The 20,908-nt window shown below is 48.7% G+C and overlaps 1 protein-coding gene across 2 annotated transcripts in view; it reads right to left on the reverse strand.

The window, feature by feature from the left end:
• The window catches only part of SLC12A8 (solute carrier family 12 member 8), a 50,464-nt gene extending 33,992 nt beyond the window's left edge, over window positions 1–16,472 (reverse strand). For both annotated transcript variants that reach the window (XM_032115003.1, XM_032115004.1), the window contains exons 1-5: window positions 16,420–16,472; window positions 12,632–12,848; window positions 11,700–11,846; window positions 8,692–8,883; window positions 6,098–6,329 (exon numbers count right to left, since the gene is read on the reverse strand). In XM_032115003.1, coding sequence (XP_031970894.1) covers window positions 6,098–6,329; window positions 8,692–8,883; window positions 11,700–11,846; window positions 12,632–12,700 — 640 coding nt within the window. In that variant the 5' untranslated portion in view covers window positions 12,701–12,848; window positions 16,420–16,472. The remainder of the gene's footprint in view (window positions 1–6,097; window positions 6,330–8,691; window positions 8,884–11,699; window positions 11,847–12,631; window positions 12,849–16,419) is intronic.
• Between the last annotated feature and the right edge of the window lie 4,436 nt (window positions 16,473–20,908).

Raw genomic sequence — 20,908 nt, forward strand, 5'->3', positions numbered from 1 at the left:
AAGTATCTCCATCATTTGAAAACGATTATGTGGTGGCATCAAAAAAAGAGAGAAATAAAATCAATGCAATTAAATAAAGCTGTCCCATCTAAACACAGCAATGGGGAGAGCAGGAAAGATAGTGGGATGAAATATATCTTCCTCAAACCAGTGAGTTTTATTAGTTCTCTAGCATTAAACAAGTTGCTGCTGAAGGAGAGCCTGCACAGGAGGTTTTATGGGAGGAATGGCTAGGGAAAGCCCACATGAAGGCAAAGTCTAGCAGGGAACAAAGCCAGCCGAGGTATTTCAGGATTTATTTACAAGCTCTAGGAAGATGAGCTTAGCATTGCCTTTCAGGGAAACAGCGAAGAAATTAAACGTTAAATCAATGTGTACAAAACCTCCTGTGTACATCAGGAGCTCTGTTACCTACTGAGCAAGTTTAAACCTGTAACAACCTCAGCAAACCCTCTCCTGGTTCCAGGAACGGAGCTGGGCCAGCCAGTCCCTGACAGCACCATTCAGTGGCACATTTTAGGTTTCAGGGGAGGCAGGACCCTCCTTATCCTCAGCAGCACGTGGCAGAGGGCTGCTCGCTCCCATGGCCACTCAGATGGGGCTGCCTAGAGAAGAGAAGACTGAAGACGAGCACCAGGGGTCTTCCTAGCAACGTGGTTTAACGCAAAAAGGAAGGATACCAGATTGTGCCAAGTCCTCAAGAGACCCAAAACAGCGGGTTTAGGCTGCAGGAAGAAGGGGTTCATCTGAGATAGCTATGACTAGAGCAGGGTCCTCAAGGATGCAGCGCAGGATCCATCACTGGAAATTTTTAGGAGCAGATTGGATGCACATGGCATCCATCCCCAGTGCAGCCCAGTAGGTGCAGAAGGGCGGGACTCGCAGACCCTAAGCCCTCCTCCCCTCTTTGCCCACCTCCTGAGAGATGCCTCGGGGCGGTAGGCTCGGGAATCCTGCCTGGTCGCGGCAGAGCAGGGTCACAAGGATGCCAGTCCCAGCCCCGGGGTGCAGCAGCTGTGCTGACACCTGAGCATCTGCCGGCAATCGGAACTGCTGCTCCTCGACACAGTCCTTCTGCTGGATGTCCTCCAGCAAGGAAACACCGTGAAAACCTACCTACAAACAGGGCAGCAGAGTTGCATCTCAATCTAAATGGGTTGGGTTTTTTCTCTTCTAAATAAACTGCTTTAAATACCTACTTCAGAGAACCTGGACGGAGTGGGGTACCTTTCCTCTTACTATCTAAATAAGGCCTCTAACAATGTTATCACTTTCCAAAACACATCTGTCCCGCAGCTCCTAGCCCAGACAATTGGCAGGTAACCAGTTAATAAATGTCTTCGCCAGACTGTTGAATAGGCTGGCCCCAGCTCAAGAGTGATGTCAGGGCCATTCAATGCACTATAACTGGAAAAACCTGGGGAAAGCAATCCCATGTTTTTTAATAAATAAAAGTGCATTAGCAGTGTCCTGCCTTTATTCACCACAGTGTGTACCTTGTTCAGTAGCAAAGCGGATTTTATTTTTTTTCTGCTGCCACTAGCACAGTGATTTCTACTTGGGATTTGATGCCACTTTCCAGATGTGTCTCAGGCCAGGAAGTCAGCAATCAGCCTGGATAAAGCCTCTGGGATTTGCTGCAGATCATCTTCTGACACACACATCCTTCCTGCACCCTCTCTTATGATATTGGGGCACACCCCTTGTGCCCAAAAATAAAATAAAACAACCCAGAGCCAAGCAGAAGCCCCTGATTAGGATGCTTTGATCACTTTCATATTCAATCTGTAGGAATATTTCTAATTAATTCAGTCCATCAAAGCCCCAGAGGCAGCATTTGCGGGATCTTTACAACAACAGAGCGTCTATATACATAAATCACTTCAACAATTGCAGGTTCCCTGTCTGCTGGAGCAGCTCCAGGCAAAGCTCATCTCCCACAGCCCCTCACCACTGGCACCCACAGGAGAGCATCAGCTCTCCGGCTCGGCCATAGAACATTGGAAGGGGATGAATCCTCCAAAGCACTTGCCCTTGGAGGAATAAATGAAGATGATAAATGAGTTTTCTGGGCTCTGTGTGAGCAGCTTCGGGAAGCTAAAACCCAAGCGAGTGACATGAAGGATGTGGTTTGCATGGAAAATAATGCCAAGCAGAAGCACCCTGACAGCAACATGCCTTTCAAACCTCCCTGCATCCCTGAGAAATGAGCTACCCAGATTTCCCAGTCTGAGGAGAGGGGTTTAGCCCCACACAGCCAAGCTCCACGCTAACCCCAGCCACGTGGTACCATCTGCCGCAGGGCAGGGGAATCCCAGCCCAAGGGGACACAATTACTGAATTACCAACAAGATAATTTATTTTTTCCCCCACCAGGCATTTAAGAGTCTGTTGTTGGGCGCCTTTTGCTCACGTTGTGATTCCTTTCATCTCCCCATCAAAGCACAACCAAATTAACACCAGCCCTCCTCCCAGTGATCCCCCCCCTCCACGAGCTCCCAGAGCCGCTCTGCTTTAACAGGGCACCTGGGAGCCACTGCCAAAACAGGAAAGCAGGCGCCTAATTGAAAGGGAGTATTTGGGAGTCACCCTACACAAAAATTAGCAGAGATATGCTAGGAAAATAAAAGAGTGGGCATTAACGGACGGCTTATCTTCTTTTTTCCGTGACTCCAGTGCTCAGGACATGAAAAGGCCAAAAAGTTTCACGTACTGGTCTGAGGAGCTGGTCAGGGAGAAGAGCATCCTCTCCTCTACTTTCATTGCTCCTCCCAAAATAATTCAGGCTGATTTTGAGGCATGGGCCTCCATCATTAAAATGCAGACATACACAAGCCAAAACAACCCTGCACTGCCACTATGAAAATTTGTAGCAAGTGCTGGGTCTTGGTTATGTGTTAAGAAGTGGAGCGCTGACCAATTTCAACTCACTTGTGTTAGGTTTGCTGAAAACACTAACCTGTGCCTAGGGAGAATGGGAATAAGGATGTCTTCTGTCTGAAGGAAGGAGCACAGGGGTCTCTGTTTCTGGAGGAGGGACTGAATTTTAAGGTGAGCAGCCAGATACAGCTCAAGGAGGCTGGTTTTCAGACAAAACAGGGAGCCCCTCTCCTTGCTACCCACCCTTGGCAGAGATCGCAGCCTGGGACTGTGACCAAACCCCAGGGGAAGTGCCAGCTGGAGCCAAGGGAGGATTTAGGATTAACTCCAAAAATCAACAAGTCCCACCCCACCCTGCAGGCAGCTTGTGGAAAGGAGCAAAAGCCCTGGGGGCCAGGCAGAGGGACAGGGTAGCCTGGTAGCAAGCAGGCTGGCAGGCCCAGAGGGTCAGCAGCATCTGGACAAGTGACCCAGAGCACTCCCTGTCTGCTGGAGCCACTCAGCTCCTCCAGTCCCAGCTCCGGGCTGCGGGAGGCTGGCTGGCTCCTGGAGCAGGACTGAGCCACAGCAAGAGAGAGGAAAAAAAAGGAGAAAGAGCAGCAGGAAGCCCTGCTGAGAAGCCCCCTTTTGTGTAAACATGCTCCGTCGTCAGACTAAAAATAAAGGCAAACCACAGGAAGGGAGTGAGTGCTTGGACAATATCCGATTTGGTGTGTGCCTGGGTGTGAGCTGCGGGAACGGGGAGAAGAGCAGGGGACTCCACCCAGCGCAACCACACAAAGGCAGCCGGTTAAGACCTTCAAGATGGACAGGCATTCCTGGAGATTATTTAAATTCAAGTAACTGCTGCTTGGCAGATGTGCAGCCCTTTGGTATGTGCGCAGCACTTGGAAATGTTAAGTGAGGGAAAAGGCTTCCATGGCAGCAGCAGAAAAGGCAGGAGGACTGCGCAAGGCCCATTTTACAGGGTCAAAGACTGAGACCCAAGGCTGTGAACTGAAACCCCACAAACCTGCCGTAAAACAAGGACATGACCCAGACAAGCTGTCAGCTACAATCCAGCTCACAGGTCCAGCCCCCAAAACCACCTCTCCCTGCATGCTGCCTTTGCCTCTCAGTCCCTGCTGCAGCCACAGAACCAAACTGAAAACAACTGCACGCTCCGGAGGGCTGTGGGGAGCCCATCAGTGGAACGCCCACCCCAAAGGGGTCTCAAATGCTTCCCCCGGTGCTGTGCTTTGATGCACTGCACCCTGCCACTGTCATCATCTGGCTCTGGAGCTTGGAGCTTCACCACCACCTGCGTGTCCCACCCGCAGGCTCCTTGCAGGAGGGATGCTTTGCTGGTGGGTGCAGTCCCAAGAGACAGGCATCCATTCACCCGTGCGCCGCAGAAAGCGTGCAACACAGCGTGAGGAGGCTCATCAGAGCCCAGCGCTCACCCTTGGTGCTGACACACCACTCAGAGGCCTTCTGGGGAAATGCAGGACTTGGGAGGATCCCCCCGCCCAGCCTGGAGGGAAACGGCACGCCCGTGAAAGCAGAGAAACGCACAGCTCTCCCTGGCCAGCAGGTCCCACCCGGGGGCAGCGCTGCTCTGGGGCACTGGCCTTTGGGGCTTGCATCCGGCCACCATCGGCCCGATGTCCCTCCATCCACAGGAAGCCCTCCTCTCCTCAGTCAGCCACGGCTAAACTGCAGCATCTGCGAGGCTCAGCTGCCTCATTTCCCTTCCTTTCTCTATTTTCTGTCAAAAGAAAATGACAGTGCTTGGCAGTGGAGGAAATCAAAGACAACTACGTTGGCCTCCACCTGAGCATATTTCCTGCTGACGTTTGTATTCCTCTAATTCTTGCCTCCTGGTCCTGTGTTCACTTTCCTACCACCAGGTCTCACCTCGAGTCTTCGTTTTTCTCTACTATTAGAAAGGTCTACTACGAGCACAACAAAAATACAACACACACACACACACACACACACACACACACGGCCCCATTTCCTTTAGAAAAAAACTTCCTGTGAAACGCAGCTGTTTGGAGCAGGTCACTGGTTTGCTTTCTCTGCAAAACACGCCACAGCAACACAACTGTCCTTGCTTCATTCTCATTTACAAGGATCTGCTGAAACTTTCACAGGCTCTCATTTGGGGCATTTCTTACATGCTAAATATAAAGAGCAAATGCCTTTCCATAAAGCTCTGTCTGACAGGGGAGCAGCTGCTTCTGTCCCCGTGCCACCGTCCTTGCACACCACACTGGCAGCACAAAGTGAAACAGCAGCATGAATGACCCTTATCAGTGTTACAACTGCCCACATGACACCTCCTGCCACCCAGCCCAGCAGCTGACCACAGCTGTCAATGAAAACTGAAGATCTTTCCTCAAACTCACTTTAGCAGGTCACTTGCAACCCCCCAAGGTGCTGCTGGACACAGAGGAAGCCAAGAAAAAGGTGACACCTTCTGTTTACTCAGCTAATTACACTTCATTATTGCTGGAGTGGCCGCTGTGGCGTCCGGAGATGTGTTTCCCAGCAAACAGACAGAGGGAAGGGAACAGGACTTGAGGTGTGAGCAGGGCTGCAGGTGGGAGCTCTGAACCTCCACCTTGCCTGAGCTGAAGCTGTCACTGCAGGCTGAACTCAGTCTGGGGAAAGTTAGTGGGAGAAATCCCACTCGTGGCTCCTTGAAACCCCAGCAGTGACCTGCCCTCACCCAGCTCCCTCCTCAGGTGCCCAGCACAGCCCTGGGCAGCAGATCCAGCAGAGTGGATGGCACAGCTCAGCACAGCCAGGGTCTACGTGGTCTCTGGGACAAGATCTCCATAACCCAAAGACACAATCCTCCATTTTCATGGGCACAATGCTTAATGCCGAGTTAGGCAGCAGAAGGCTGCAAAGAACACTGCAAACACAGATGCTCTCTGTTGTTAGAAAAACTCCAAGTGAAACATAACAAGAGCACAAATTGAGAGCTCAATCCCTGGGCTTAAACACCTAAATCAATATGGCATCTTCAATCATGCTCTGGAAACACTCCTTGCAAAATTATGTGTTGTCTCTAAAAGATCAGGAGAGACATCTGGAAGCTCTGGACTCTACCTCTGCCCAAGTGCGTGTCACTTTACCATCACACCTAAGGAGAAAACCCCAGGGAATTAATGAAAACCCCAGGGAATTAATGCCTCCTGACCCCAAAGCAATGAAACCCCGGTTTTACCTGGATCAAGGTGTGTAAAGGACCCAATGACAAAGTCCAGTGTTGAGACAGCCAGCAGGAAGAGCAGCAGGAGCTGGAGCCTGATGATCCACTTCACCCCAGCCAGGTTGATCCCCAGCAGGCCGAGAAGTACAGCCAGGGAGATGCCACGCACTGCCCAGATGTTGCTGAGGCTCAGGACATCTGCAATGGACTCTGCAAAGCCGGTGATGTACATGGCACCTGCAACACACTGAGGGACACAGCTCTGTCAGTGCCCCGCAGGAGAAAAAGGGATCCCCAGCCCCAGCCCCCATGCCGGGCTGTGGGGACCTGTGTTCAGACAGACAGACATTTGTGTCACAGTACAACCTCTAATGTTACTCTGGCCTGCAGGGACTGAACCTTATTGCTGTAGGACAGCACACTGCCAAGGCAGCAGAGCTGCTGCCCGGGCAAACAGGGAAGGCTGGGTGCTAGGGCTGGCAGCCCAGCAACGTTCCACTGTAACACCTACCCTCTATTAACACTCCAGGAGAAACCACACTGGCTTCTCGGAGAGAGAAAAGGATGAGTCAACTTCTATGTTTCTTCCCTTCTCCTGTTTCTCTGGAGGAAAGGGTCCCAGTTCAACACCTGCCTGAAGAACAGCAGTTTGTTTCCCCCTTCACTGCCTCCCAGGGGTTATTTTTAACTCGGTGTTTAGTTTGGATGCAAACTCTGACGTTTCACCAGCTCCCTATCTTGCTGGAATGGAGCCTGCACTTTGGAGGAGAGCACATTGTGTGAGCCGTGCCCCCCTGAGCTCCCAGGAACACTGCCTCTTTGCCTTGCAGCAGGACAGGGCACACGCTCTGCTCCGGGTGGCAGAACAGGACACCTGCAGCACGGCTCAAACCCCACTGCAGGGCAACAATCCCAAAAACCAGGACGTTTCCCTGCAGAAATTCCCACTTGCTGATATCTCAGCAACAACCCTTTCCAGTGCATGGCACCCCGGAAAACCAGGTTAGGGCAGACAGCTGCATTTGATATGGCTGTGTGATCTCAGGTCCTGCAACCCCACCATCCCTGTCCACAGAGGAGGGATGTGCAGCTCCCGCACGAGTGGAAGGGAGAAAACCCCACCCAAGACAGCAAGAGCAGAGCAGAGCCTTCATTCACTGCAGATGCCCCACCTTGGACAGACCCAGCACTGATCCTCTGAGGGCGTTCAGGACAACCTGGCTCATGCCCGCGAGCTGCAGGATTTGTGTGGTTTTCAGCAACGTTCATGGCATTCACCTGTTTAGACTCAGACACCTACAACTTGGAGATCCTGGAGGATTCCCTTCCATCACAGGCAGACACCTAGATCAGGGGAACTACAGCGAGAGTCTTTCTCTGCAGCATGTAGCCAGTCATTCCTCACTTGCCCCAGTCAGAGCAGGGAATAAGGAATACCCCGTTTCTGGCAGTAGTTGCCTTATGACAGAGCTTACAGCGCTCCCTGAGCATCCTGTAGCAGGGGATCAGCCTGCAGCTGGTGCAGAGCACGTTGGGCAGAAAGCACAACTGAGAAGGGAAAGGCATCAGCAGCTTTCAGGAGCAGGCAAAGAGATTTTAAGTGAGTTGCCAGCTCCCAGCCTGCAGCCCCTGTGCACATAGGATGCCAAGCCTGGGGCCAGGGCTGCTGCAGCCCAGCTTTTACAACCCTCAGGACAGGCTGCAACCTGATTGCTTTCCCAGACAGGGTCCTCTCAGAGAGCAAGAGTGGAAAATATGACAGGAAGGATTCTCATGTGTGGCCCATTTCCATATCTTGGCTTGTAACTGGGTTCAGTTTGTATTTTATGGACACTTGCTTTTAATCTGGAGTGAAAGGAGAAGAGGGGATTATTTTTGGTTTGGGGGCTGTTAAGGGGTTTTGGAGATTGCTGTAAGCAGTCTGTTAAAAACAAACCTCCATAAAAATGCTTCTCTGCTCACCACATTTTATACTATTCATAACATCTTTATGGGAGGAGAGGGTTAAGTTACTGCAGGTTTAAGTGATTATTTTCCATTCTTTATGCATGTGTATTTTTGTGCTTCACCACCACAAACAGCTCCTTAGGATCTTTCAGAAAACCCAGAACTGTGACTTTTGGCTCACAAGAAGTCAGTTAGCTATGGCCCTTACCCCTGCCCAGCTCTCCTCCCACACCAGCTCCACTTCTGCTGGCTCCCACAGAGAAGCAGCCAAGGCTTGCCCGATCCCTAAGGGCATGTGGAGCACGCCAAGGCCAACCTGCCAGTCCACAGCCACTCACTGAGCTTGGCTTGGCCACCCTGACCTCTCCTGCTTCATTTAATTTCAGTCTCTTGCCAGCAAGGGCATGTCCTGGCAATGGGGGTAATTTGGGATGGGAAGACATGTCCTGCATGGCTTGTCCAGACACTCAGCTCCTCCACCAGAGTGACCCATGCAGAGGCTTGCTCCTGGGGAGCAGCGTGGTGCTCTCCCATGTTGTTCAGCACAGTGGAGCATTACTTAGATTTTACCTGAAACACTACTTTCTGCAGCAGGACAGCACAAGATTAATATCTGCATTGCAAAGCTTCCAAATTTTCTTTAAATAACTTTTTAAAATTACCTGGCCAAAAATGTAAAGGAGGCCAATGGTGCCCCCTACTCGACCCCCAAGAACAGTAGAAATCATGGAGTAGACTCCTCCACTTCCAATGCTGCACTTCTCACACACCCCAATTCCAGACAAGACTGTCACCAGGGCAACCAGAATGACAAAGGACACCAGAAACATGCCCATTACAATGCCAGTGTTTCCCTGGAATGAAAAAAAAATAATCAAATTAAGATTAATTCACACCAATCTGCTGGGACAGAAAAAGGACCTACCCACTTCTAGTCACTAGTGATCTATGAATCTGGAGTCATTACAGATTAAAAGAAACACACAGAGACACCCCTACTTGTCTAATTAACGTAATTGATTGCCAAATTAACAGCCTTTATTAGCACCTCTTTGATGAGAACCTGTCTTGTCCTTGAGCCTGGGGCTGGGCAGATCTTTGCATGAGCAGGTTGTGCTCTGTCAATGGGCTCCTCCATGAATCACTGATTTTGTCCTCTGGTTTAAAAGGAATGAGGTCAAACAATGATTCAGCCACCGCAGTCAGGGGATCACTGCCTGTCTGCACGGTTTAGAATGACATGCTTAAAAAAAAACCAAAACACTTTCATAACAAAGAGTAGTTTCAAAATTGAACCCCTGGGATTTGCAACAACTGATTTATTAACAGCATCAAGCTTGCATTTTAATTTTTCAGAACATTTACCTTTGAAAGCTCTGATCCTTCCAAACAATGAGATCCCAAAGAACAAAACCCCAAAGGCAACACAGCGTGGAAGATAAATAACACTCTCATAAAGCAGCGTGCGCCAGCCCTTATCTGCGGGGCGTACGCAGAGAGGCAGGTGGCTCTCACCCTGCCAGGACTCGGGGGAGTTTTCTGCAGAGGATTCAGCCCCGTGGAAAAAAAACAACCCTTCCTGCTTGGGGTAGAGGGAGGGCCCCAGGAGGAGCTGCTGCACCCGCCACGGTCTCGCTATGGGGTGAAGAGCAAAAGCCTCTGAACAAACACAGCTGCAGGTCCCCTTTGGCAGCTTTAAATGCCAGCACGACCCCTTTTTTGGGGGGTTCAGTTTGCCATTTATGGTTGGAGTTTCAGAAAGACAAGGTGCTTAGTACCTCCAAAATAATTTAAGAACTCTTCTGAGCTCAGGACCTTCCCACTCTCTTGCACATGGCTGTAATTTATTTTCCAGGGTCAGGAGTTTTCCCTTGGGCTCCAGCCCACCTTCCCCTGCTGACAAATCGCTCAGGCCGGTGCACAGCAATCAGAAATCTCCTCCAGTGCCCAGTGCTTCGTTAACATCTGGCTTCCCTTCCTTTTACTCATATTCCAGGCCATGCCCATATCCCCTCTTTCCAACCTTGCTCCAGCAATGCTCACCTCTGAGGTCATGCTAGCCGTGATGGGGTTTTTATCACCAGCACTAAAAGGCTGCTTCCCTGCTCTGGGGTTGGTTGAAATCCCAGATTTTTTTCCTTTTCTCTTTTTTGTGTAAAAACAAAAACATATCCAGGATGTTGCTATCATCATAAAATCCTATTTTGGTTCAGCATCCTGCTGCCTTTGACAGGGGTGTTATCTGGTCAGTGGGGAACAGAGCCAAGGCTTGCAATAAACACAGCTGTGGTTGGGTCAGCACCACAGCCCACTCCAACCCCATACTTCTTTTTAAAAGGACAATTGTTCTTTTTCTTCAGCTGCTTACCCCAGGTTAAATGGTTAATAAACATGATATACTTCAGTTAAAAAAAAAACAAAACAACAGACATATGCAAACATTCACTTAGCCTTGGGCTTTTCCAGAAACGTGGTACCAGACTATGGCAGCAGTTAATGGGCAATCCAACAGAAGAAAGGGTTAACACTAAGACCGAGGGGGAATGCAGGACTCATAGCAACAATAGCAAGCAGAGAAAGTGGGAAGAAAAAGCCACCATTAAACACTGATGCTTATTTATGCATGCGTGCTGGAAGGGGTTCGTGCAGCAGCAATCCCTGTTGAACATTTCAGCAAGATTAGGTCCCCTGGAACCGCAAAGCTTCACCAGCCCCAGCTCCAGCTCTGGAAATTTATAGCAAAAGCCTGACTCTGGGAATAGCTTGACATATGACTGTCCTCTGCCAGGGGATCTCTCTGCCAGCCCTGACTTCTCCTCCCTTCCCTTTCATGCTAGCTTCCAGCTGGTTCCGTTTTTCTTTTATTTACTGGCTTTATTTATATTTGTGTTTGCTCCAGCAGTAACTTGCTTTCAAAGGAGATGTGGAGGAAATAAAATCAGAAGGAAAAGGAAGCTAGAAAATCACCCCAACTTCTCCATTGCGACAAATGCAGCTCCCCTCAACACCTCCAGCAAAGCAATTTTCAGTGCAGAGTGCAAGCATCTTCCTGCTCCTTTTGGAAGGTGTCCACCATGCCTGTGACAAGAACTCTGCCTGAAGCTCAAATCCCGTCCATCCCTGGGGAAGCATTCCTTCTTCCAAGGGGAAATTTTGCAGCAAAACACGTTTTGCATCAGGAGGGGACAGTATTCCAGGCTCTGACCCTCAGTGAGATACTACTATGGACCCAGCAGTGGAAGATCCTTTCATGGCAATGACAATTTCACCTGACTGAGGATTTCCCATTCAAAAAATCAGGGACTCCAACACTGGTATGTTTGGAAGAAGCCTCCTCAGTGGTGTTGGGAAGATGGACAAGTAGCTGTAACTTTACCTGAAAAGTGGTTGTTTTGCCTCAACAATACAACACAAGGGTGTCCCTGTTCGTTTTCAAGGTCGGTTGTTGTGTTTGCCTTTCTCTCTCTGAAAGCTAAAAGAGGAAACCGCTCACAAAGACCACTTCAGCTACACATTTTAGTGGAACTTTTTGAAAGGCTACAAATTACCAGAGGGCATGAGCAACATCTATAACGAAGAGCACAGAATCCAAAACGATTGGGTGGTGATGGAGATACAAGGTAAGGAGGGGCACCTATTCAAACATTCAGCCAAGTCAGCACTCACTCACCACAAGCCATCCTGTCCTCAGGAAAAGAACCACTCCAAAAATGTTGATCATGCAGGAGGTGAAGACCCCATCCCACGTTCCAAAAAGCACCGGCTCCCATACAAACAGCTGGATCTTCCACCAGGGCTCGGTCTGCGTTTGAGATACCTAGAGAAAAGCAAAGCCTGGGGTTTACCTCTCGTGTTTTACAGGCAGGCTGCACAAGTGGTGCCACAGCCAGCCACCAGCAGTGGGATGGCCACCAACAGCTGCTAAGATACCCCTTTGCTGCAAATTGTCGCTAAAATGAAGGGCTGTCGGGCTGCTGGGATCCCTGGGCCCTGAAAGAGAGGGCTCCCTGCAATACCTTCTTTATATTCTTGTAGAATAAGCAGCAACAGACCACTACTCAGCCTCAGTGAATTAACTCCTATGCATAAACTAAAAACACCATTCAAGGGTCCTTCACAGAGCCTGCAGCTATACCCTGTGCTTCTCCTCCTGTCCCTACCAAACACCCTGCCAAGCCAAGCAGGGTGGGTCCTCAGTGCACAGGAGAAGATCCTTAGGGGATATGACAAACTAGGCTGGACCATCTTGGATCAACAGAGTAGGTTAAGATGGTCTTCCCATCACAGTCATGTCTCATCAGGACCCTTTGTTTCTCCAGGAGACATAGGACTCTGGTACTTGGGGCACAGTGAGTTTCCAGAATTGCTGGAACCAAGATCTGAAACTCCAGGGAAACTGCCATTTTCCTATGGCAACTGCTGCCTCCTGCCCTCTGGAAATCAGTCTCCTCTTTCCCTTTCTAAGTCATACACCTCAGATTTACATAGCAAAATGAAGGGCAGTTTTGCTACTTCAGTCCTGTTCCCTTGTCACAGAGGTGACCAGGAGTGCAGAGACCATGGAGATGGAAATTTGGGAAAGGAGATGGCTCTCTGACATACCTGCTGTGCTTCCTCATGGAAGAGCTCTTGGACATATCCCTCACTTCGGGCACCATTCTGGCTGAACATCGTCTCCTCCACGGCACCTCCACCTGCCCAAAGCGCAGCTCTAACACAACCACAGGCAAAGGTGCTCTGAGTGGAAGGTCAGCTCGGTCAAATTGCTGCAGTGCTGAGTCCTCCGTGGTAGAAGATTCATGGTTTTATTCCAGCTTTACTGTGAAAGCAGGAAAGATGAAAGACATGACTGCTGCTTTCTCAGTCTGCCAAAGCACGAGGCCATTGCCCACACAGTCAACAGCAGCTCGTAGCAGATGCTGAACCAGAGTGACACCACAGCAAGAAGAGAGCAATGCTCCCCCAGCACCCTCCCAAGCCCTGCCCCCAGCACAGGCTCCACCATCAGCCACACATTTAACAGTCCTTGGTAACCTTTTCCAAATCTATCCCCAGCATCCTGTAGCACTGGTTCCACAGCTCCACAGTGTTGTCTGCAAAAGGCATTTCCTCTTCTGGTTTTAAATCTGGTGCCTGGTTATGTCATTGCATGCTCCTGTTCTCCAGTGACACAGGACACATGGATTATTCACTTCCCAGCACCACTCATCACTTCACAGCCTTGATCATGTGTCCTTCAGCTGTACCTTTTGCAGACTAGGGTCCTGCCAGTGTATTCAGTTACCCACAGTCTCCCACACCAGCTGTCAAGAGGGACCTTTTGCCTATTCCTCAGTACAGTACACCATGCCTAGGTAAGAGGGCTGCAGCCAGAGGGGAGCAAGACTTGCTCCACAAATGTGGAGAGGGCAGTTTGTCTGGATCATTGGCTCTCAAGGGACTGGTAATTTGCTGGCCAGCTGAGCCCACATGTTTACAAGGGTCAACCATGATCGCACAAGGCTTGTACCAATGGCTGGACACCTTACCTGAGACCAGAGACCAAATTAATCTCAGGCACAGGGCAGGAATTTCTGACTCCTCAAGCCTACAAACTATGGAGGCACAGCAACCAACAGAAATGTGCTTTGCCCATTGCACAGGGACAGTGACATACAGAAACTACTTTGTGTCACTCAGGATTTCTGCACTAGGGTCTGAATGCCTTTCACTGTCCTGCCCTTTTTACTCTACTTTGAAATACCCAATAATAAATAACCAAAGCAGATGCTGCTCCACCACGGTGTTTCAGCTGCAGGAGGTCTCCTGCAGCTGGAGTACAATGGCCAGCACGGGAGGTTTTTCTTTGCCCTGCCCACATGGCCAGTTAAGCAGCACCAAAGCCATAAGAGTTCACTGATGCCCCACTGCTGCCTCCACTTTTCTTGAAGCAAATAACCCTTCATAATATCACAAATGGTTGCTCTTACAGGGAGACTGGGACTTCAAGCGGGGCAAAAGCAGCAGGAGCAGATGAAGTCTAAAGAAACAAAGCTCATGGTTTTATTCAAATAGCCACAGTAATAAAAAGTGGAAGAAAATACACAACGTGAAACAAGATTACAATTGAATAGCCATACTCTCCAAAGAGTATTCTCCCAGTGCAGTCCTTCCTCAACAGAGACTTCACTCAGTAAAGCACTCACTGGGGTTATCCAAACTCCAGCCTGAAACAGCAGTCCCATCTGGATGTAGAAAAACAGGGAGGCTGCAGCCGTGTGGCCCCTGCTCTCCTAAACCACTCCACCAAGAGAGCCAGAAGGAGATGGCTCCAACCTCTTGCAGTAGCTCAGGGCTGAAGTGACTCGCTCAGTGTGTCTGGTGTGTAACATTACATGGATAGGTTTGATGCACCCACATCACCCATCTGGAACTTGCAAGATGCAGAAAGAAGGGCTGCACACATGGATTTTAGACCTGAAGCACACCTGAATGTTAGAAATGTTACCCGCCTAGACATTTAAATCCCCTTATCTCTCCATTTCCTTCCTTTTTCTCTGCTTTAAAACCCTTCTCCTGCCCTGTCCTCCAGAGCCCTTTCTGCTCAGCTACTGCTCACCTTGGTGTAAGATCTTCCTCCTCCACAATCACAGGAAATTGCCTCTGCACTACAGCTCCTCTGTGGCATTCCCAACTGCCTAAAATCTTATTACCCAATTCTGTAATTATTTACATCCCACCACAACTCATGGACCCGTTGGTCCCTACAAGGCAGCCAAAGCAAACAAAGGAGGAGGTGTAAAGCACAGAAGATGGAGCTGAAAAACGTGCCAGGGGGGCTGCTGCACACACAGCTGCATCCCAAACCAAGGACATGCAAGTATTTCTGGAGTTTAGGGTCTGCAAGTGGAAAGTCCCTGGGGCAGGAGCCCTCCTCTTGTCCCAGGCAGCACTCTATCAGCACGGGGGTATTTTTGGGCGCTATTTCATATCTAGGTCACCAATCCTGAGGAAGCTTTTTCTGCTATACACACCAGTGGGATAAACAAACCAAACAGGCACAATTTTCCTCTAATATAAGTGAGCCTCTAACTTGAAAGTAAATTGATGTTACTTTTCCTAAAGTTTCTGCCAAATACACTAACCAGTCTATAAATTAAAGAACGTCTGTTTTAATCTTTCCAAACCATTTAGCACTCGAGAGAGCAGAAGAGCATTAGCAAACCTCGCAGAAACATTACAAATGCTCATCTCCTTTTCCTGCAACACTTCTATATTTAATTGCAAAACCAGATTCCAATAGATTAAATTTCTGTGCCCTCCATATCCTTTCAAAGCACTATTTTATTAATCATCACATTAAAGCTACTTCTGAGCTAAGCGTCGCTGCTCTGAGCTACTCAACAGCTGGCTGATTTTGAAGAGGAAAGGTTAACGCCTTCCCAAGCACAACTGCGTGTGGTCCCACGACCTCCGAAGCCTCCGTCCTCTCCAGAGGAGGTGCTTCCAAAGCCTCCCTCCCCCAAGGGACACAGCAGCCAACAGCATTTTAGTTTTAATGAATCCCTTCAACTCCTCTCCGGGTCAAGTTCTTAAAAACACCTAATTTAGGCGACTTTTAGGAAAGCGGAATTAAAGGGAAATGAAGCAGCCATCAGTGCAACAAAGGTAATACCACACAGGGCAGCGCTTGGCTATTCCCAGTTACTCATTTACTGCACCAGCCAGGACAATTACCCAGCTCGTTTTGTTCTCACACATCTCCGTAGTGCAACGTAGGCTGCGGAACACCAGACGTAGGAAACGAGCTCGGGCTCTCCCCAGCAGCTTCAATTTCCCGGTGTGGCCGGAGAGCTTCGGTTTGGCAGAGGCCACGGCGCTGCCAACACCTTCGTGCCGCGGGCTGCGGCCACGGCCACACCGGGCTGCCCACCCCTGCCCGGGCAGCGCTCCGACTTACCCGTTCCCTCTTTCCTCTGCTTGTTTTTTTCTTCTGTTAATTCATTTTTTTCTCTAATTTTTTCCATTTCCCCCCTTTTTTCTTTTTGTTTTCCTGGTTTTTTTCCCTCTTTATTTCCTTTTTTTTCTGGTTTTCTTTTGCCCTTTTTTTTAACTTCCTTCCCATGCCCTTTTTTATTTACCTTTTTTTCTTTTACCTTTTGGGGGGGGGGGGGCCCTCTTTTGTACCTTTCTCCCTCCACCACCATTGTTTTCATTTTTTAGCTTTCCTCTCCTGCGTTTACCTCCCTCCCTGCCTCCGCCCCGACCGAGCCGCCGCAACGCCGGAGGGAGCAGCGGGCAAAGCCAAGCCGAGCCCGGCGCCACCTGCGCGGTGTCCGGGCGGCCCCCGCCGCTCAGGCTGGTCCCTCATCCCGGCTCGGGGGTGTCCCCGCGGTGCCGACCCCACTCACCTGCCGGCTCCCGGGCCCTCCCTCCCTCCTTCCCGCCGGCTCCCGCGGCGCCGCCTCCCGCCGGGGCGGCCCCGGGCGCTGCCACGTCTGCCCGGGCACGGCGCCCGCCCCCGCAGCGGCATCTGCATCTGCCCGGCTCGGGCCGGTCCCACCCGTGCCCGGGACACGCCGGTTCCCGCAGCGCCGAGACCCCGCAGCGCCGAGCGTGGGAAACCGAGATCATGAGGGGTTGGGAGCAGATTGCCACTAAATCTGCAGTTCTCGGGAGTCTGACAAAGTAAGTGAATAAATAAGCAAATTCTCAGCTGCTCGAGGAAACGCTGGCCATGGGGAAAGGGGGCTCTGATTCCACACAGGAGCGGCTGCAGCGACGTTTCAGTAGAACTCGATCCAGTCTGACTTCCCAGCCCTGGGCTTCCAAGAAATCCTGTGACCCTGCACAGGCAAAGCTCCATCTGAATTAAAGACACGAGTTTTTGATAGTCTCAATATAAAGAGGATCAAATCTAGAGCCAGTCACCCTTCCTTAGAGCCCACATGTATTTAATTTACTTCCAAAATGAGTTAGAGCCGTTTTCATTTTCAAAAAGGATCCATACAAGACATCCATGTAATCCAGTGAACCTGTTTTGATTTTCCTGCAGAGGCAAAGTGTAAGCACGCCTTTACTCTTGCATAGAAACACCAAATTTCTGAGAGTCACAGAAAAGGAAAGCAAGAGCTCAGAGAAGACAGATAAGTTCTCAAAGGAGGATGAAGCCTGAAGAAATCACAGAATGGCTGGGGTTCAAAGGGACCTTAAAGACCACCTCATTCCAACCACCCGGCTTTGGGCAGACACACCTTTCACTAGGTTGCTCAAAGCCCTGTGCAACCTGACCTTGAACGCTTCCAGGGATGGGGCATCCACAGCTTCTCTGGGCAACCTGTTCCAGTGCCTCACCACCCTCACAGTATAGAATTTCTTCCCAGTATCTAATCTAAACCTGCTCTCTTTCTCTTTGAAGCCATTCCCCTTTGCCCTGTCACTACACGCTCTTGTCAATAGTCTCTCTCCATGTTTCTTTTAAGCTCCCTTCCGGTGCTGGAAGGCTGCAATTAGGTCACCCCTAAGCCTCTTCCAGGCTGAACAATCCCAATTCTATGGATATCTCCCCAGGATATCCCATTCCTGGAATATTTCAGAAGCTCTTCTACACTCCCTTCTCTTTATGAATACCAGGGAACAGGTTCAGCCAGATTCTCCCATCATAAGGGCCAGTGACAAATCTGAATATTTTAGACTTGTTGCAGAACTGGTGAAGAGTCACTAATTCCCTGAGGACCAAGCCCTGTAGCCTGCCTGCAGGCACTTCTGTGCCCCCCCACACACGTGCACACCAGGCAAGGGCTAAAGAAGTTTCTTGGGCCAGCTGCTACTGCCACTTGCTGCTGCTGAACGTTCCTTATTCTCCCTCGTTATGCTGAGTAACTTAGCTCTACAGGGAATAAAAGGGGGGAAAAATGAAAATAAGAGTTTAAATTGTTTTCTCGAAGTCCAATTCTTGAGTGCTTTCAGGGCTAGAAAAGGACACTGCAAATTACACAGACCAGCTGGAATTCTCTCCCTCAAGTTACGTCAGTCCTGGGGACTACCAGATGGAACCATCCAAAACCTGGCGTATTGGACATCCTGAACTGCAATTTGAGAAGACTTTTGATGGTCCATGTGGTGTCACTCAGTGGAAATTGCTCCAGGGAATGGAGTCTGGAAATGTGTTTGAGAGTGAAGAGGGTGACAAAAGGTTATTTGGGATGGAACAGGTATGGGAACAATAGAGGTGTCAAAGATATAAACGTGGCCTCCAGAAACAGGGAAAGCAGCAGCGTAGAGGTTGGTCAGCGAGAGAGGATGTGAATTTGAAACATCCGTAAGTCTGAGCCATCCTGTGAAATGTGGAAAGGATTGATTCTTAATAGGATGGATATTCTCACCTACCAAATCATCTTCTTCAGCTGCCAGACATACACATCTTACAACACAGCAATGTGCAATTTCCATGTACACACACAGCACAGTCTGTGAATAAACTACCCAGTTTAGCTAATCACACCACTTAATGACCTACAAACCCTAGACTGACAGTAAAATGGGCTGTGACACGTAGAGTACGTTCTCAGACCAAATGAAGAGACGATCTTTTTCAAGTTCACTCACAGCTGCAAACTGTAAAATACTTTGCCTTTAAAATGGATTTTTATCTGGTGTTCTGTGTGTGTAATAGCAGTTATCAACATAATACCTGAGCATTACTACAAACACCACTCTTGTTACAATTCCTTAAAATGGATTTTCAGGCAACAACTCTGTGACAGCCAATACTGCCAAAGTGCATTTCCACACCCTCTGTGGGGACTCACGCTGTCCTTACAGCTCATTTTCAACTACCTGCAACATCCATCACTCTAGCTATGTGTTTGACTTGAAGACTGATCAATCATCCTTTTTGCTTCCTCTAAGGTAACAGATGTTGTCCTAAAGAAAATCCCCCTTTAAGAGTCCTGGTTTGCAGGAAAAGATCACTTTGTCCCACTGGTACCCCTGCACTTCCTTATCTGTCTGAGCTGTATCTTCCTTAGGCTGTTCTGTCTATAATTAGCTTTATAACAAAGATGATTTCAGGAATGGCAAGAGAAATGGAAGAAAACATAGGATTTGAGAGAAAACAAACAAGTCATCCTTTCAGCTTCTGATGTCATCCTCTGTTTTGTTCCTGCACATCATGCATGGTTGAGATTACCTCGCAATTACCCTGAACATTCCCAGCACTCGCAGTTGTTGCTTTATAGTCTCTTATGACTCAGTTTATCTTGTGACAAGACCAGTTAAGGACATGCTGCTCCTCAAGAGCTTTCAGAGTATAACACTTACACATTTTGAACAGTTGTTATTCATATTACAACAGAGAAACATTTTTTTATAAATTACACAGCTAAAATAATGGATTCTTTTGGTTTCACTTGGGCCAGGCTAGTGCTTTTGATCTAACAAAAGCTGCTACTTCTGCCTCTGTGAAATGGCACTAATGATCACATCTGACCATGAAAACAAAGATTTTATCTGAATAAAAGTGAAAATGAACAAGTTCAGTAGTACTACTTGTACTTCTATAGCTGCTGAGAAGGTATCACCTCTTCTATATGAAGGCAACTACGTACAAGCTACTGCCAAGGCACTGATCTACCTAGTAAGATGTCAGCACAAAGGCTGGTCTGGGACTAGGCACCACATTTCTAGCCAAGAGGCCTGGAAGACACAGCCACTGGCCCAATGAAATCACACAAACAGCGATCACGTAGCAACATGCCTTGGATCTCCTGTGGAAGACATGCAGAGCTGCCCAGGGAGATGGACTCTGAGTGGAAAAAACAAGTGACTTGGTTTTGACCAGCAAACATCCAAAAGTGAGTTTAAATAACATAGGTAGGAACTGGATTCCATGATTTCTGCATGAAGTGCATGGCTGCTGACACTGGCAAAGTGATGTAGGCTGGCCAGACTGCAAAAGACCCGTGCACACATTTTAAAATGGAACCTCACCAAATCATCCTATTTAATCTCTGCCAGTGACTTGTACATGTACGCATTCGAAGCAGATGGTACAGCAGGGATGTCAGGAACCTGAAGACCAGCCCTGGTGTGAAAGGGGAGGGACGCTGCAAAGGAGGCAACTCACCTGAGCAACCAGGGCAGAGCTGTTGGCTTCAGAAAGGACAGCACAGATGGGCTCCTTTTTAACCCCCTGTTCCGGTGAACAGCTCTCTTCATGAAACTCCATGTCTTGACAACTAAAGCAGACAAAAAAGCAAACAAGATTCTACAGAAGACTATCTTCTGTTGATTTGGCAAGTGCCATGCAGAAGATAACCAACAAATGGGATACTTTTTGAGACTACCTCCCTAAGCCAACACACCTCCAAATCATAAACTGCTGTCTATCCCGATGCCACAAAATAGTTTACCCTGTGCACTGCAAGAAAAATATTAATTTCAGAGAGTTATTTTTAATGCCTCTAAATAAACAAATAACCAATTATTTTAACAGAAAACTGTTTCCTTCTCCTAGCAGAAAATAAAAGCAAGCTAATTTAAATGGACTATTTTCCTCACTCAGCACAAAATGTAGGTTCTGATAATTCTTTTCAATATCAAAATGTTGAAAAAGTCTTTTCAGTATCACTTTACTCTTTGACAGTATTGATCATGTAAGTCAATAAGCAGACGTGATCAGCTTTGATTTCTTATTTCCACCACATAATTAAAACAAATGAAAATCAGTATAACTAATGTAAGCGAACATTAAGGACAAGCAGGGTGGCTGAGTACACGCACACTACGTCATCACACATTGCACAGTCAGAGTGCACCCACAACTTAAACCTGTTAAACATGAAACCATTAAAAGCAGTTACTATGCTGGCTGGATGTTAACACACCACATGAAGTTTA

The sequence above is a fragment of the Corvus moneduloides genome, chromosome 7 (genome assembly GCF_009650955.1).
Source record: "Corvus moneduloides isolate bCorMon1 chromosome 7, bCorMon1.pri, whole genome shotgun sequence".
NCBI classification, from domain to species: domain Eukaryota; kingdom Metazoa; phylum Chordata; class Aves; order Passeriformes; family Corvidae; genus Corvus; species Corvus moneduloides.